This window comes from Doryrhamphus excisus, chromosome 4, assembly GCF_030265055.1.
Source record: "Doryrhamphus excisus isolate RoL2022-K1 chromosome 4, RoL_Dexc_1.0, whole genome shotgun sequence".
Taxonomy (NCBI): Eukaryota; Metazoa; Chordata; class Actinopteri; order Syngnathiformes; family Syngnathidae; genus Doryrhamphus; species Doryrhamphus excisus.
In genome coordinates, this window is record NC_080469.1 from 21,704,518 (window position 1) to 21,720,791 (window position 16,274).

Here is a 16,274-nt window from a genome sequence, read left to right on the forward strand (position 1 = left end):
TATATAACCCTGTTAAACATTTTTGGAGGTTTTTGGAGGCGGCATATGTAGGTGCGTCCCAAATGCATGCAGTAATTAGCTGCTTTTATCTGTTTGGGTATCTTTAGAACTCACATAAAAGAGAAGGTTCATGTCTCATATAACGAAATAAAAAACTGTGAGGCTGAGATAAAGTGTCAGGATGCCACAAATGTATGTTCCCGTCTGGTTTGTTTCCACAGACCTGAAGAAGTCCTTTGAACAGGAGCCCCTGGGCAAGGAAGTGTCTCTGGAACAGGAAGTTCTGTTGCAGTGCCGCCCACCAGAGGGCATACCAGCAGCGGAGGTATGTGCGATGTTAGCATAAAGTGAAAAGTAATTCCAAATTTGGCTTGAAACGATCTGCAAATGGCACAGACAGACAACAAGATTGTGCCTAGAAACATGTTCCATGCCTAAAGCTAAGCAGTGCAATGATTATACAGCATATAAAAAAAACACATTAAAGTCTGACCTAAAAACTTTTCAGAATAAGAGACATATTTTTTTAAAGCTATGTTTTTTTTTTAAATTCCGAGCTTCTTGCATTGATCCCAATTCATGGGAAGAGTCTGGAATTCAGCTCTTGACTGGCATTTGCTTGAAAGCGTGTGCGGCGACGATGCAATCAGCGACGCAAAGATGGGAAGACTAAAGTTAGATTTAAATGTCCCCGGAGAGCCAATTTGAGTTGGCAGCCTACGCTACCGGAGAGGAAATGTCGATTCACAAAAACGTGACTGCTATGTTATTGCACAGTTTGCTTGTTTTTTTACAGTGAAACTGCCTGCTAGATTGTTCACGTGAAAAATACCGTCTATGAATATAATTGTCACCTAGAAGTAGTTTATGTAGACTACATGGGGGGTTCATAGTGCCTTTGCCGGATGCTGGTTGATTCGTTTGAATTCGCCAACACAATTTCCCAATAATGGAAGTAGAAATAATTAGTTCCAGGGTGAAAATGTCTCCACTAAATTACATTTCAACATAAAACTTCCAGTTTTTAACATTTTAGTTAAGCTTTCTTTAAGAAACAACTGTAGGATCATAAAACGGTTGTAATGGTAATGGTTTAATTTCATTTGAACATGCATCAGATTACAATTGAATGCATCCCATAATCGGTTCCCAGTTCCACATGTCCAAAAGGAGTAGGAAGAAGCAACGCTTATTAAATCCTACCCCTCCATCTGGTACTTTTACAATCAGTAACTGTTACGTTTGTTCACTTCCTGCTTTCCATAATACAGTTTTTTTTTTTTTTTTTTTAATAATGCACCTCGTACCGAAGTAGAAAGTTGTAAATGTAGGTTCCATTTTCATACAGCATGTTGGTCACACAGTCAGGGGACCTAGGTTCGAGTCCCTCTGTGGACTTTGCGTGTTCTTCCTGTGTTTACTGTAAAAAATAACCCCTTTCTTTCCTTTTTTGTTTTTTTTTCCTTTTTTTTTCCTTTTTTCCAATTTTTTTCCTTTTTTTTCTGTTTGAATTTTCATACAACCTGTTGGCCACACTGTCAGGGGACCTGTGTTTGAGTCCCTCTGTGGACCTTGCGTGTTCTTCCTGTGTTTTTTTTATTTATTTATTTTTCCCCATTTTTCCTTTTTTTGTTGTTTTTTCCCCCTTTTTTTTCCTTTTTTTCAATTTTTTTCCTATTTTTCTGTTTGAATTCAGCAACACAATTTCCCGATAATGGGAAATAATGGAAGTAGAAATAATTAAGTCCAGGGTGAAGTCAGTAAATGACAGTTCAACATAAAACCTCCAGTTTTTAACATTTTATTTAAGCTTTCTTTAAGAAGCAAACCACTGTAAGATCGTAAAACTGTTGTAAATGTAGTTTCCATTTTCATACAGCATGTTGGCCACACAGTCTGGGGACCTGGGTTCGAGTCCCTCTGTGGACTTCCTGTGTTTTGTTTTTTCCTTTTTCTCTCTTTTTTTCCTTTCTCCCTGTGTTTTAAAATGTTCTGCGGGCCAATAAAAGAACAGTCCGGGGCCGCAAATGGCTCCCATGCCACACTTTGGAAACCACTGCCGTCGCGGTTCTTGTGTATTATACACCAAACTGAAACTTGAATTCCGTCTCTTATCTAAAGCCGCCGTTGCTTATTGATCCATGAAGCCAATAGTCCCATCGGTAGCATTGATAAGAAAGGCTTAACATGATGAGGTCATGCTAGTCATTTCAAGGAGATGTGTAACGCCTATACGCCCTGGCACTATCGCCATTTCGCCAGGCTTAACGTGCGAGGTTATTGTACGCCTCAGCACATTTTATCCCGCTCATCAAGCTCAGTAAACATTCTCCACCGCCCGCACGCGTACCCGTTTATACACTTCACATCCTTCCTCCTTCTGGCCGCGTTCCTACCTGAATGGATAACGAGACATAATTTGATTTAGTCGCCTGCTCGCTCGCGTGCCACTTAAAGAGAACTACGTTAGCGGATAAGGAGGCTCCGAATCAGTTTTCAATTGCACCTAAGTACCACAGCTCCCCTGAGAGACAGGGAGAGAGAGCAAAATCAGGTAAGGAAAACTAAAGGGACAGGAAGTGAGGACGGGCTGGAATACAAAGTCAAAGTGAGAAGGAATGGGATGAGACAGTGCCTTGATAAAACTATACACGAACACTTTTATTATTATACTTTCCAATTTATATTGCGGGGGAAATAAAGCAAACAAACTGATTCAAGTGTGACATCAGTGAGACAAAGACCTTCACACACAAAACGTTTTTTCCTCTTTTCTTTCACATCGACATCTCATACTTGACGCCTCTTATGAGTGATCAACAACACATGCTATCATTCACTGTACCACCGGGATGTGCTGGAGCCTATCCCAGCTGTCCTCAGACGAGAGCGGGGTACACCCTGGACTGGTGGCCAGCCAATCACAGATTGATAGCACATATAGACAAACAACCATTCACACTCACATTCATACCTATGGACAATTTGGAGTCGCCAATTAACCTAGCATGTTTTTGGAATGTGGGAGGAAACCGGAGTACCCGGAGAAAACCCACGCATGCACGGGGAGAACATGCAAACTCCACACAGAGATGGCCGAGGGTGGAATTGCGCGTTAACCACTCGACCTATATATATAATATAATATATAATATATATTATATATATAAAACAAGCCTGAAGTTTCTTCACAAAGAAACCAAAATCATAGTAAAATCATATATCAGTCATAATCATTTGTCTTGGTTGCTGGACTGTGGACTGTAGAGGGGAGTCATATATTTTACATCATTTATTATTATTCCGAATAATGTTAACTTAGCCAATTTATTTTTATTTTGTTTTTGTTTATTTTGTTTTGTTGTTTTTAATTTTAATTTTTATTTTTATTTTAATTTTTATTTTTATTTTTATTTTTATTTTTATTTTTATTTTTATTTTTATTTTTATTTTTATTTTTATTTTTATTTTTATTTTTATTTTTATTTTTATTTTTATTTTTATTTTTATTTTTAGAGGGTCAACAATTTTATTATTATTTATTATTATATTATGCTGCTGGACTGTGAAGAGGGGAGTCTTAACTTACATCATGTATTATTATTCCGAATAATGTTAACTTAGCCATATAATTTTAATTTTAATTTTAATTTTAATTTTAATTTTAATTTTAATTTTAATTTTAATTTTAATTTTAATTTTAATTTTAATTTTAATTTTAATTTTAATTTTAATTTTAATTTTAATTTTAATTTTAATTTAATTTTAATTTTAATTTTAATTTTAGAGGGTCAATAATTTTATTATTATTTATTGTTATATTATGCTGCTGGACTGTGTACTGTAGATGGGAGTTTTATCTTACATCATTTATTATTATTCCGAATAATGTTAACTTAGCCATATTATTTTTAATTTTAATTTTAATTTTAATTTTAATTTTAATTTTAATTTTAATTTTAATTTTAATTTTAATTTTAATTTTAATTTTAATTTTAATTTTAATTTTAATTTTAATTTTAATTTTAATTTTTATTGGCGTATATATATATATATATATATATATATATATATATATATATATATATATATATATATATATATATATATATATATATATATATATATATATATATATATATATATATATATATATATATATATATATATATATATATATATGAATATTTCTTATTCATTATATTATATTTTTATTATACCAAGATTTTGCTTCCATGGTTATCATCACACATCTTTAAGCCATCACTGGCCCCACATCAAAAAAAAAAAAAAAGCAGTTCAGTGGCAGACATTTTGATACAGCTCTTATATTGGGTGCTTTTCGATAGTGTCGGTGCACTAATGTTGTGGTGTATTTACTGTAGGCATGCACGTGCACACACACACACACACACACACACACATACACACACAGATAGATCCGGAGCTATTTTCTGAGTGTGTTCAATTTGCTCCCATTCTGCTGTCATAATGGGATCTCAGGGCAAATGGATTGTTCTGTCTCGCGTCCGCTGCCGCTGATTGGATGGATTTTGGTCTCAAACCTGCTGATGACCTCAGCTTCCACCTCTATCTCCCTTAGCTTTTTTTTTTTTCCTCTCTTTGGTCGTATCGTTCTTTCTGCATGTGCATCTCCATTTATGACTGACAGCTCGACTGCAGCCCCTCTAAAAACATTCTAATATTAGTGGTCTCGCTGCACCCTGTTGACTTGACTTGATGGCTGTTGTAAAACCGTCAACGTGATTGGGTCTGCGCCCCTGATACGTGATACCCGCGTCGTAATATGGCCAGCTGGCACCACGCGGCGGCCATCATGCCTACATCAAAGTCTTGACTTCTTCCACACAGGCACATATGTTTACCGTCACTTTTACACTCCGCATGTGTACTTTTACATGCTTATGTTAACATCTACACACACTTAAGCATAACAAGTGTTGCACTAGGCACGGTGGTCTAGTGGTTAGCACGCAGACCTCACAGCTAGGAGACCATGGTTCAATCCCACCCTCGGCCATCTCTGTGTGGAGTTTGCATGTTCTCCCCGTGCATGCGTGGGTTTTCTCCGGGTACTCCGGTTTCCTCCCACATTCCAAAAACATCTGGTACTTTTACAATCAGTAACTGTTACATTTGTTCACTTCCTGCTTTCCATAATACAGTTTAAGTTTTTTTTTGTTTGTTTTTTAATAATGCACCTCGTACCAAAGTACAAGGTTGTAAATGTAGTTTCCATTTTCATACAGCATGTTGGCCACACAGTCAGGGGACCTGGGTTTGAGTCCCTCTGTGGACTTTGCGTGTTCTTCCTGTGTTTATTTATTTTTTACAACAGTAAAAAATAACCCCTTTTTTGTTTTTTTTCTGTTTTTTCCCTTTTTTCCTTTTTTTCCATTTTTTCCTTTATTTCCTGTTTGAATTTTCATACAGCATGTTGGCCACACAGTCAGGGGACCTGGGTTTGAGTCCCTCTGTGGACTTTGCGTGTTTTTTTTTTAATTTATTTTTCAAAAATTATTATTATTTTTCCTCCCACATTCCAAAAACATGCTAGGTTAATTAGCGACTCCAAATTGTCCATAGGTATGAATGTGAGTGTGAATGGTTGTTTGTCTATATGTGCCCTGTGATTGGCTGGCCACCAGTCCAGGGTGTATCCCGCCTCTCGCCCCAAGACAGCTGGGATAGGCTCCAGCACCAGAAAAAGTGGTAGAAAATGAATGAATGAACATTATGCTTTTATTTTTAACATGCCCTGGTTTGGCTACATGGTGGACGAGTGGTTAGCGCGCAGACCTCACAGCTAGACCTGTAAAAATAAAAATAAAAATAAAAATAAAAATAAAAATAAAAATAAAAATAAAAATAAAAATAAAAATAAAAATAAAAATAAAAATAAAAATAAAAATAAAAATAAAAATAAAAATAAAAATAAAAATAAAAATAAAAATAAAAATAAAAATAAAAATAAAAATAAAAATAAAAATAAAAATAAAAATAAAATGGCTTAACATTAACATTATTTACATTAACATTAGTTAACATTATTCGGAATAATAATAAATGATGTAAGATATAAGACTCCCCTCTACAGTCCACTGTCCAGCAGCATAATATAATAATAAATAATAATAAAATTATTGACCCTCTAACGTTCTAAAAATGCATGTTCTCCCCGTGCATGTGTGGGTTTTCTCCGGGTACTCCGGTTTCCTCCCACATTCCAAAAACATGCTAGGTTAATTGGCGACTCCAAATTGTCCATAGGTATGAATGTGAGTGTGAATGGTTGTTTGTCTATATGTGCCCTGTGATTGGCTGGCTGGCAGGGTGTACCCCGCCTCTCGCCCGAATACAGCTGGGATAGGCTCCAGCACCCCCAGCGACCCTCGTGAGGAAAAAGCGGTAGAAAATGAATGAATTGTTGCACTAAGAGGCAGATTAGCTTCGAGTAACTGCAACCCCAACACAAGCGCTCACCCTCAAGAGGGTCAGGGTCAAGCCGGGTCCGATAACAGCGAGAAAAAAAAAAAAAAAAACACCTCACGTGTATCGATCGATGCTCTGACAGCTCCATCCATCGCTCACCTCCTGTTGTCTGAAGCTCCTGGGAGACGCACACGTTCACACACACACACTGAGCTGAGCTCCTTGAGAAACAATGTAAATCTCTTCAGACCGGGATAGAAATCCTTTAAAAGCTGACGGAAAGCTCGGAGAATCAGCGGGGAGAGTTCAGCAGTTCAATGGGAACGACTTTATAGACGCAGACGCAGGAACAAGGCAAAATAGCGCCTGTTTGATTTGGTTTTGTGTTGATGTTTTATGTGTTTATGAGACACTCTCTCGAGCTGGTGGGAGCTTCAAACCGAGATGATGGTGGTTTAGATACAGAACGCAACCGTAAAAAGTGTCCTAAAAGTCGCATTGAACTGAAGAGCTTTGGTATATTCCTGCAGGTTTTAAGGGATATGAAGTGTGTTGGTTTGTGTTGCATTATGGGTAATTTACCCATCTGTGAAGGCACACACATACAAGGCTTGGTTAGTTAGGTTGACCGTATTTCGACACTAGGCTCAGCAATGACGCACTCAACCTCCTATGTTATTCAATGTGTTTTATGACGCCAAAAAATAAATTAATTAATAAAAAAATTATATATAATTAATATATAATATATTTATATAATATTATATAATTTATATAATATATTTATATAATTAATATAAAAATTATATATATATATATAATGTATTATATTTATTATAATATATAGATTAATGTAATATATATATATATATATATATATATATACATATATTATATAAAAATATATATTGAAAAAAATATTAAAATATATTTATGTATAATATAAATATATATAATATAATATATTATGGCGACCAGTCCAGGGTGTACCCCGCCTCCTGCCCAAAGACAGCTGGGATAGGCTCCAGCACCCCCTTCCCTTCCCTTGTGAGAAAATGAATGAATGAAGGCAACACTATGCAACAGACCTGTATTCAACCTGTATTTTTTTTTTAATTTTCAAATTTTTTTTGTTTTTGAATTTTTCACATTTTCTTCCCTGTTTGGTCCGCGACCTGATGTTTGGGGATCAGTGTGCTAGGCAACGTTTTGATTTTGCATCTTATGCAACACATTTTGGAAAATTGTAACTTCCTTTTATGTTCCATGTACAAAAAGCAATGTTCTTAAATCTTTTGTTGTTTATTGATGAGGATTAAGGATTAAGTCATCTTACCAAAAAAGCATATTCTCTTCCATCTTCACTTCCAGTGAGTTTCAGTGGCACATGTGTCCCAAAACTTTAGCCCACAGAGTGTCATTCATTAGAAGGCAGCGGAGGGATGCTTCAGTCTGACAGCGTGACACATTTAAACTTGCAATCCAAAGAGCAGCAGTGACCCCAAAGGTCTGCTTGGAGCCCACTAGACTGCGCATAGCAGGTGGGCTCGTGTGTGTGTGAGTGACTGGCCCAGCTGCAGGGAAATAAACACATCAGCGTGTGGTGACAGGCCTTTCCACGTGTCTAACCTTAACACACACACACAAACGTAAAGTTAGACAGTAACTGGATACACGTCTGGAGCCGGGTCAAGTTGCTGTCGCATTCTTAACCACTCCATCCGCACCCTAAATTAGCTCCCTTGAATAATGGCTTTTGATCAACCTCCACTCGACCTTATCTGTTGGACTGTAATCCTTCACTTCAGGAGGATAACATTATGGACTCCTTTCTTCTTCTTTTTTTCCTCATTAACTTCCGATATATCACTCTAATGTTGACCAGGGTTGACATATGGAGACATCCTTCACACATGGCACTTTATCTACCTCCCAAACCTCCACATCATTCCACGGGATTTGTCGGGGTTTAAGTGTCCTTGAGCAACACAGCAGACCATGCAGTACATCCAGCTGCCAGCACCAAGGCTAGCCAGTGTGTTGGGAGTCTGGGAGCCGTAAAGCACCGATCACACAAGCAGGTTATGTGCAAAATAGCACCGAAATCCACTCGCCGGCCGACAACTATTCATTTAACGCAACGTTTATTATTGTGGTTGGAGTTTGCAGTGGTGTAGAACCACAATCTCACAGTATGAAGGGACTCGCCTTCCAGTTCCGAATCCCACAAAGTAGCCCATGTAAATGTGGGGTGCTGGTCTGGTGGCCAGCCAATCACATATAGACAAACAACCATTCACACTCACATTCATACCTTTGGACAATTTGGAGTCGCCAATTAACCTAGCATGTTTTTGGAATGTGGGAGGAAACCGGAGTACCTGGAGAAAACCCACGCATGCACGGGGAGAACATGCATTTTTAGAGCGTTAGAGGGTCAATAATTTTATTATTATTTATTATTATATTATGTTGCTGGATTGTGGACTGTAGAGGGGAGTCTTATATCTTACATCATTTATTATTATTCCGAATAATGTTAACTAATGTTAATGTAAATAATGTTAATGTTAAGCCATTTTATTTTTATTTTTATTTTTATTTTTATTTTTATTTTTATTTTTATTTTTATTTTTATTTTTATTTTTATTTTTATTTTTATTTTTATTTTTATTTTTATTTTTATTTTTATTTTTATTTTTACTTTTATTTTTATTTTTATTTTTATTTATGTACTTGGGTACTCACACTGCCCTACAGCCTTCTTTATCATACCACAAACGCTGTATTACCGCAAACTTTCTTGACTTACAGTATTTGTCTTATTTTGAGTCATTCGGTTTATTTATGGTATGCAAAGCGGTAGTGATCATTAATAACTGGTGGGAGGAGAGATGCTGTTCATGATGTGACTCATCTACTTTGAGTCTCTATGACAACGAGGGAACTGTCCACCCATTTAGAATCATAATGGCATTGCCCATCTGTTCATTACTCTCCATGAACCAGGAAATGGCCTGCTAACAAGCGAACAGAGGAGAAAACAAACAGAACACAGTCAGTGGTGGGCACACTCACTCACTCAAACGTTGGATATGCTTCCCTGTCTGAGTACAACACCGTTGTTAATACATGCCCACACATATAATTAATGTGATTGCTCCTCCCACCGGTTATTGATGATACCCGCCATCTTACAAAGTAGAAATAAAATTTAAAGACTGGAAATATTCCATAAATTCATGCTGCCCGCGCTTATGCACAAACACGTGGTACCAACAGTATGTGTCATGAAATGAATGTAATCACTCCTCCCTCCAGTTATGACACATGGTACCAACAGTATGTGTCGTATAATGAATGCAGTCACTCTTCCCGCCAGTTATTAACTACACCCGACACTTTGTAGAACAGAACTAATTGGAAAGTTGCAGGATAGTGGCACACTGGCCCGATGCAAGGACACATGCTACCAACAGTATGTGTCACGTAATGAATGCAATCACTCCTCCCGCCAGTTATGAATGACACCCGACACTTTGTATAAAAGAACGAATTGGAAAGTTGCAGGATGGTGGCACACTGGCCCTATGCAAGGACACATGGTACCAACAGTATGTGTCATGTAATCAATGCTGTCACTCCTCCCGCCAGTTATTAATTACACCCGACACTTTTGTAGAACAGAACTAATTGGAAAGTTGCAGGATGGTGGCACACTGGTCCTATGCAAGGACACATGATACCAACAGTATGCGTCATATAATGAACGCAGTCACTCCTCCCGCCAGTTATTAATGACACCTGACACTTTGTTTAAAAGAACTAATTGGAAAGTTGCAGGATGGTGGCACACTGGCTCAATGCAAGGACACATGGTACCAACAATATGTGCCATGTAATGAATGCAGTCACTCCTCCCGCCAGTTATTAATTACACCCGACACTTTGTAGAACAGAACTAATTGGAAATTTGCAGCATGGTGGCACACTGGTCCTATGCAAGGAGACATGATACCAACAGTATGTGTCATATAATGAATGCAGTCACTCCTCCCGCCAGTTATTAATTACACCCGACACTTTGTAGAACATAACTAATTGGAAAGTTGCAGGATGGTGGCACACTGGCCCTATGCAAGGACACATGGTACCAACAGTGTGTGTCATGTAATGAATGCAGTCACTCCTCCCGCCAGTTATTAATTACACCCTACACTTTTGTAGAACAGAACTAATTGGAAAGTTGCAGGATGGTGGCACACTGGCCCTATGCAAGGACACATGGTACCAACAGTATGTGTCACGTAATGAATGCAGTCACTCCTCCCGCCAGTTATTAATTACACTTGACACTTTGTATAAAGCAACTACTTGGAAAGTTTTAGGATGGTGGCACACTGGTCCTATGCACGGACACATGGTACCAACAGTATGTGTCGTATAATGAATGCAGTCACTCCTCCCGCCAGTTATTAATGACACCCGACACTTTGTATAAAAGTTGCAGGATGGTGGCACAATGGCCCGATGCAAGGACACATGATACCAACAGTATGCGTCATATAATGAATGCAGTCACTCCTCCCGCCAGTTATTAATGAGCGTTCCGGTTTTACATAATGGAATTAAACAAAGCAGCAAAAAATAATCCACACAGTTAATAAGCTCTTAGTATGTTTGCTTACAACAGGGCACATGCAGTGCTACATTTATTTTATAGATAATGCAGTAAATAATAATAACCCCCACTTTTCACAATAGAAGTAAACAGACAGTGACTCTTCAGTCATATAATTAATGCAATGACCCCTCCCCCCAGTTATTAATAATAACCACCAGCTCCATTAATAATGAAGTAAAGTGACTAGTCAAGGCATCACCCATACGGAATCAGACCGAACACATTTAATTACACAAGCATCCCTGCAGTGAGCAAGTATCATGATGGCGCTTACATGCTTTAGTGACATTGTCAATTAAAATCCTGTGTATTCAAGTCGTTGGGCTTTTAAGTGACATCTATTCTTCCATCTGTGCCGCATTACAAGAATGAAAAATTCATGCATCCTCTGTAGAGTTCATCTTGATATGGTTGTGCACCTGTGTGTTTATGTGGAGGATTTTCAGCATAAAAAAAAAACAATTTACGTGATGCTTTCCCCCCCTTCAATAGATCCTTACCTTAATCCTCTTTGAGTGAGCATAGTAAGCCCCCGCAGCTCATCTCCCATCACATTTTACCTCCGTCCTCAAACCTCTGTCAGAAATCATCAGCATAATCCACAGATTATAGTCAGCAATCTCTTATTTATTCCCATTGCTTGGCCGATTTATAGACACGTTGTTAGGATTATTAAAATGGTTTATCGATGCAGAGCAATTTACAAATGGGACCTCGGAGGGAAGAGCGGCTTTTCGGTATTGTTTGCGAGGGAATGTTTTGGCATTTGGACCCGGGCCATGTAGAGAGCGGATTAGGATCATTATCTAATGGTGTGTTTGTATGCAGGCAGGAATAAATGGACAAGCACACACACACAGACACACACACACCTGCTCACTTATGAGGCACACCTTCCAATGCTTTTATACAGTAAATATAATAATGTGTCTTATTGAACGCACAATTCCACAAAATTATATTTTTAATATTTTTTTATTTATACAAATAATTACGGTATTTGTAAAAGTATATATGAATAAAGTAAGTTTTGCATATTAAATTATTTATTTTAAATATATATATAACATTTATTTTCATGCAATAAAGCTAAATAAATACAGGTAAGGTATACCATGTTGCATTATTGATATAAAATTAAGATTAAGATATGCCTTTATTTGTCCCTCAGTGGGGAAATTTGTAAAAATCACTTCCCTGACCGGGAATCGAACCCGGGCCGCGGCGGTGAGAGCGCCGAAGCCTAGCCACTAGACCACCAGGGACTGCAAAATGTCAGTTTTAATTATTAGTTCATCAATGTAATGTAATTATGTATATTTTAGGGGTGCAGCTATCGAATATTTTAGTAATCCAGTATTGTACTGTAATTTTTTTCAAGAAAAAAACAATATAAAATAAGACATATCTAAATAATAGACAACCAATTGGATTAATTCTGTAAATAATCAACATTAAAGTGTATTTTATTGGGTCTGATGGTGCTTTTACGGCTGAATGTATCCATCTAAAACTAGAACTAAGACTTAATTTTATAATTTAATTGTTTTAATTTTATAAATCTCAAACTTATTCAGGCTGACTAGAAATAAAATAAATATTCTTTCTAATATTCTGCAGTGTTCAAAGTGCAAATAAAAATAACTTATTCATAGCGCTGTGTTTTTGCAGATGAAATCAAACATGTACAAAGTCACGTTACCATGGTAATAAAATGCCACGTTACGACGTGTTTAACTTGATGTTTGGCCGTATTTTCTTTTTTTTTTAACATTTGGTTTGGGCACAAAATTGCAGCTTTTTTCTTTGTTTTCCTTCATTCCTCGCACCGCCTTGTTGCATGCATTCTCTCTCACGCCTCATCAATCTTCCTGCACCATCCGTTTCCTTCTTCGTCCTCTGCGTGGGTTGACATAAGCGCGTTGGTGATGTAGGCAAGAAAAAAATGCCTCAATTATTATTTTTTTGAGAAAATCCAGGTACCCGAAATATTTGAGAAATGGTTGCACCCATCATATATTTGTTAAACTTATTTTAGAGCTGCAAACTTCATTTTCACATTCAATTTAATCTACAGTACATGAGATGCATGGAATAATACTACTAGTTATGAATATAATGCAATGCATTGCAAATTCCAACCACAAAATATTGTCCATTGAAACCTGTATCCAGTCTTACTTGTATGTGCTGTGTAATATAGCAAGTTTAGAATTCACTATTTTCTTCCCAGGTCCCTAAAAAAGCACCAGAAAAAGCACATGTTTATCTTGGTGCTTTTTGCTATTTCAGCTCTCACACTAACTGGAAACACAGGCGTTCATGGAGGACGCCCGTACGTTGTCAGGCCCCTTTCAGGAACTAGCAATTACAGTTCCAAAGACAGAAGCTTCTCATTACGCATTGTTTTGTTTTGTGACGCAAGTCACTAATCTTTTGATTGTGCTTGTCGATGGTTTGAGGTTTGAAACCAGACTTGAGAATGACTACGGAGTAGAAACGTCGGCGTTGACGGTAACGTTTAAAGTTGCACAATGTTGAGTTGCTTTCATGTGTTTTCATGGTTATATAGCTAATATGCTAAGAAGTTACACAAATGCAACATTAGTAGTATGTCTTAGCTCCTTTTTCCCCATTTTTACTTTTCAAATATTTACATTTTCTTATTACTATTCTTATTAGTACATTTGCACGTCATAATAGTATGACTTTATTCCCATAATATTTTGATTTTATTCCAATCATGTAACTTTTTCCCCCAAACAAATCTGTGGTTGCTACTAAAATGACATTATAATGTTTCATGAAACTTTTTCCTGAACCTAATTTTTCATTTTGTTTAGTTTTTGGGCTTAAAAAAATATACATATATATATATTTAAATTCTATACCAGTGAAATTACAAACATTCCTCATAATGTTTTGAGTTTATTCCAATATTGTAACTTTTTCCTGAACCTAATTTTCCAAAATTTGCATCATTTTGTTGAGTTTTTTAGCTTAAAAAATATACATATATACATAAAATAACAAAAAATATATATATTTTTTAATATTTAAATTCTATACTAGCAAAATGACATAAGCTTTTCTCATAATGTTTTGATTTATCCCAATATTATTATAACTTTTTCCTGAACCTAATTTTTCAAAAATTTCAACTCATTTTGTTTTGTTTTTTGGCTTAAAAAAATAAAATAAATAATAATAATAATATAATAATATTTAAATTATTTGTTCGTGAAATGACATAAACCTTCCTCGTCATGTTTTTGAGTTTATTCCAATATTATTATAACTTTTTCCTGAACCTAATTTTCCAAAAAATTCAACTCAGTTTGTTTAGTTTTTTGGCTTAAAAAATGAAATAAATAAATAAATAATAATAATAATAATAATGATAATATTTAAATTATTCGCTTGTAAAATGACATAAACCTTCCTCGCAATGTTTTTGAGTTTATTCCAATAATATTATAACTTTTTCCTGAACCTTATTTTCCAAAAATTTCAACTCATTTAGTTTAGTTTTATGGCTTTAAAAAAATAAACTAAAATATTAATATAATAATATATAAAATATAAAAAATATATATATTATGTTTTTTAAATGATTGAAATTCTATACTAGTAAAATGACAAACTTCCGTCATAATATGTTGACACTTCATTCTTCATTCTTCCTCAATTAGTTTGTTTCTCATGTTTTGTTTTTTTTTAATTTTCCAACTTTTTCAACTTTCTTCATGTTGTGTTCCGTTTGGTAATTCTGCTGCTCATCAATAAAAATGAGCCATTTTGGTTCATTAGCAGCCCCAAGGCCCATTTTTGACACACTAATGTAATACGTCTTGGATCATGACATCCTTTATCTCCAGCGGTTATATGTAGATTCAGGGTGTTTCGATGATTTCACTTGCGTTGGACTTTAGATTAGCTCTTTTTCTTCTTTCGACCTCTTGTGATGTCCACCTCGGCGTTCCGTCGACCTCCGTCCGTCCGTCCTCCACGCTTGTATTCAGTCTTTGTCACTCCTTGTCTCCGTCTTCCTCTGGCCTCGCCGTCTTTTTGACACGGTTCCGAGACAAATGTGCGGATTGATGGTGACATGACAGTGTCGGCGGTGCAGCCTTGTCAGGCAAGCAGCTACCCGCGCTGCCCTGGGCGGTCCTGACAGTGTTGTTGTGGATGAATGAATACCGTGTTGTGACACATGCTGCGACACCAGCACCCCCATCCAAAAAAAACAAAACAAAACACTTCTCGTCGAGTTTGAAAGTTGTTGTTGTCGCTTTTACATCGAAGAACTAGGTTTTGGAGATGAGTCTAGCTGACTGAACATTTGAGGGCCTTCACCCTTATGCATATGTTATGAATGATTGACATGATGACATATAGTGACTCCCTGTCTCACTAGGTTGTATATTCAAACCACTGCAATTAGGGATACACATTTATTGACTTTATTGACCTTTTGTATTGCCTTGTAGAGCAGGGGTCTCAAACTCAATGTACCTGGGGGCCACTGGAACTAGGGTCTGGGTGAGACTGGGCTGCATCTGGTTTTCCAAAAAAAAAAAAAATGCATTTATTAAAAACAGAAAAATGAATAAACTTTGCTTTGGTTCCAATTTTCTACAATAAAATCTCTGATAAAACATTCCACTGTTCTCAAATATCTTAATTTTTATTTTTCTACACAAAATAAGATGAAAAATAAATAAACAAATCAAGAATAAAGAAAATCAATCAATCAGTAATAAATAAATAAATATAATAATAATAATAATAAAACGGCAAATAATAAAAACTTAAGAAACCACATATAGTTGGTGGGTAGACAAATTATTTTTTTCAGATTAAAATGAACAAAGCATTATTAGAGCCCTGTAGACATGACAAAACACGACTATAGTCACATTTATACTCTTTTTATTTACAATATATTGCGCAACTGCAGGGTCTTGTGACACATGCTAACTCGCAAACTAGAGAGCTAGCGACCTCAACGGTAGCCTTCAAGTTATTTCCTTTAAACTTAAATAGCCAAAAACTTACCACTTCCACACGGATAGGGAGGATAACTATTAACAGTTATTTAACCTTTAACATGAACATTAATCAAACGTAATAATTT

The 16,274-nt window shown here is 36.1% G+C and overlaps 1 protein-coding gene and 1 non-coding gene across 5 annotated transcripts in view; one reads left to right on the forward strand and one right to left on the reverse strand.

The window, feature by feature from the left end:
* unc5ca (unc-5 netrin receptor Ca) overlaps window positions 1-16,274 on the forward strand; it is a 250,279-nt gene that overhangs the window by 164,768 nt on the left and 69,237 nt on the right. For 3 of the 4 annotated variants that reach the window (XM_058070370.1, XM_058070372.1, XM_058070371.1), the window contains exon 4: window positions 222-325. In XM_058070370.1, coding sequence (XP_057926353.1) covers window positions 222-325 — 104 coding nt within the window. Of the gene's footprint in view, window positions 1-221; window positions 326-12,384; window positions 13,652-16,274 lie in introns of those variants that run through there. The other variant, XM_058070373.1, reaches the window with a different exon arrangement.
* trnae-cuc (transfer RNA glutamic acid (anticodon CUC)) lies at window positions 12,331-12,402 on the reverse strand. The gene has a single exon. It is a non-coding gene; the product is annotated as a tRNA-Glu (tRNA).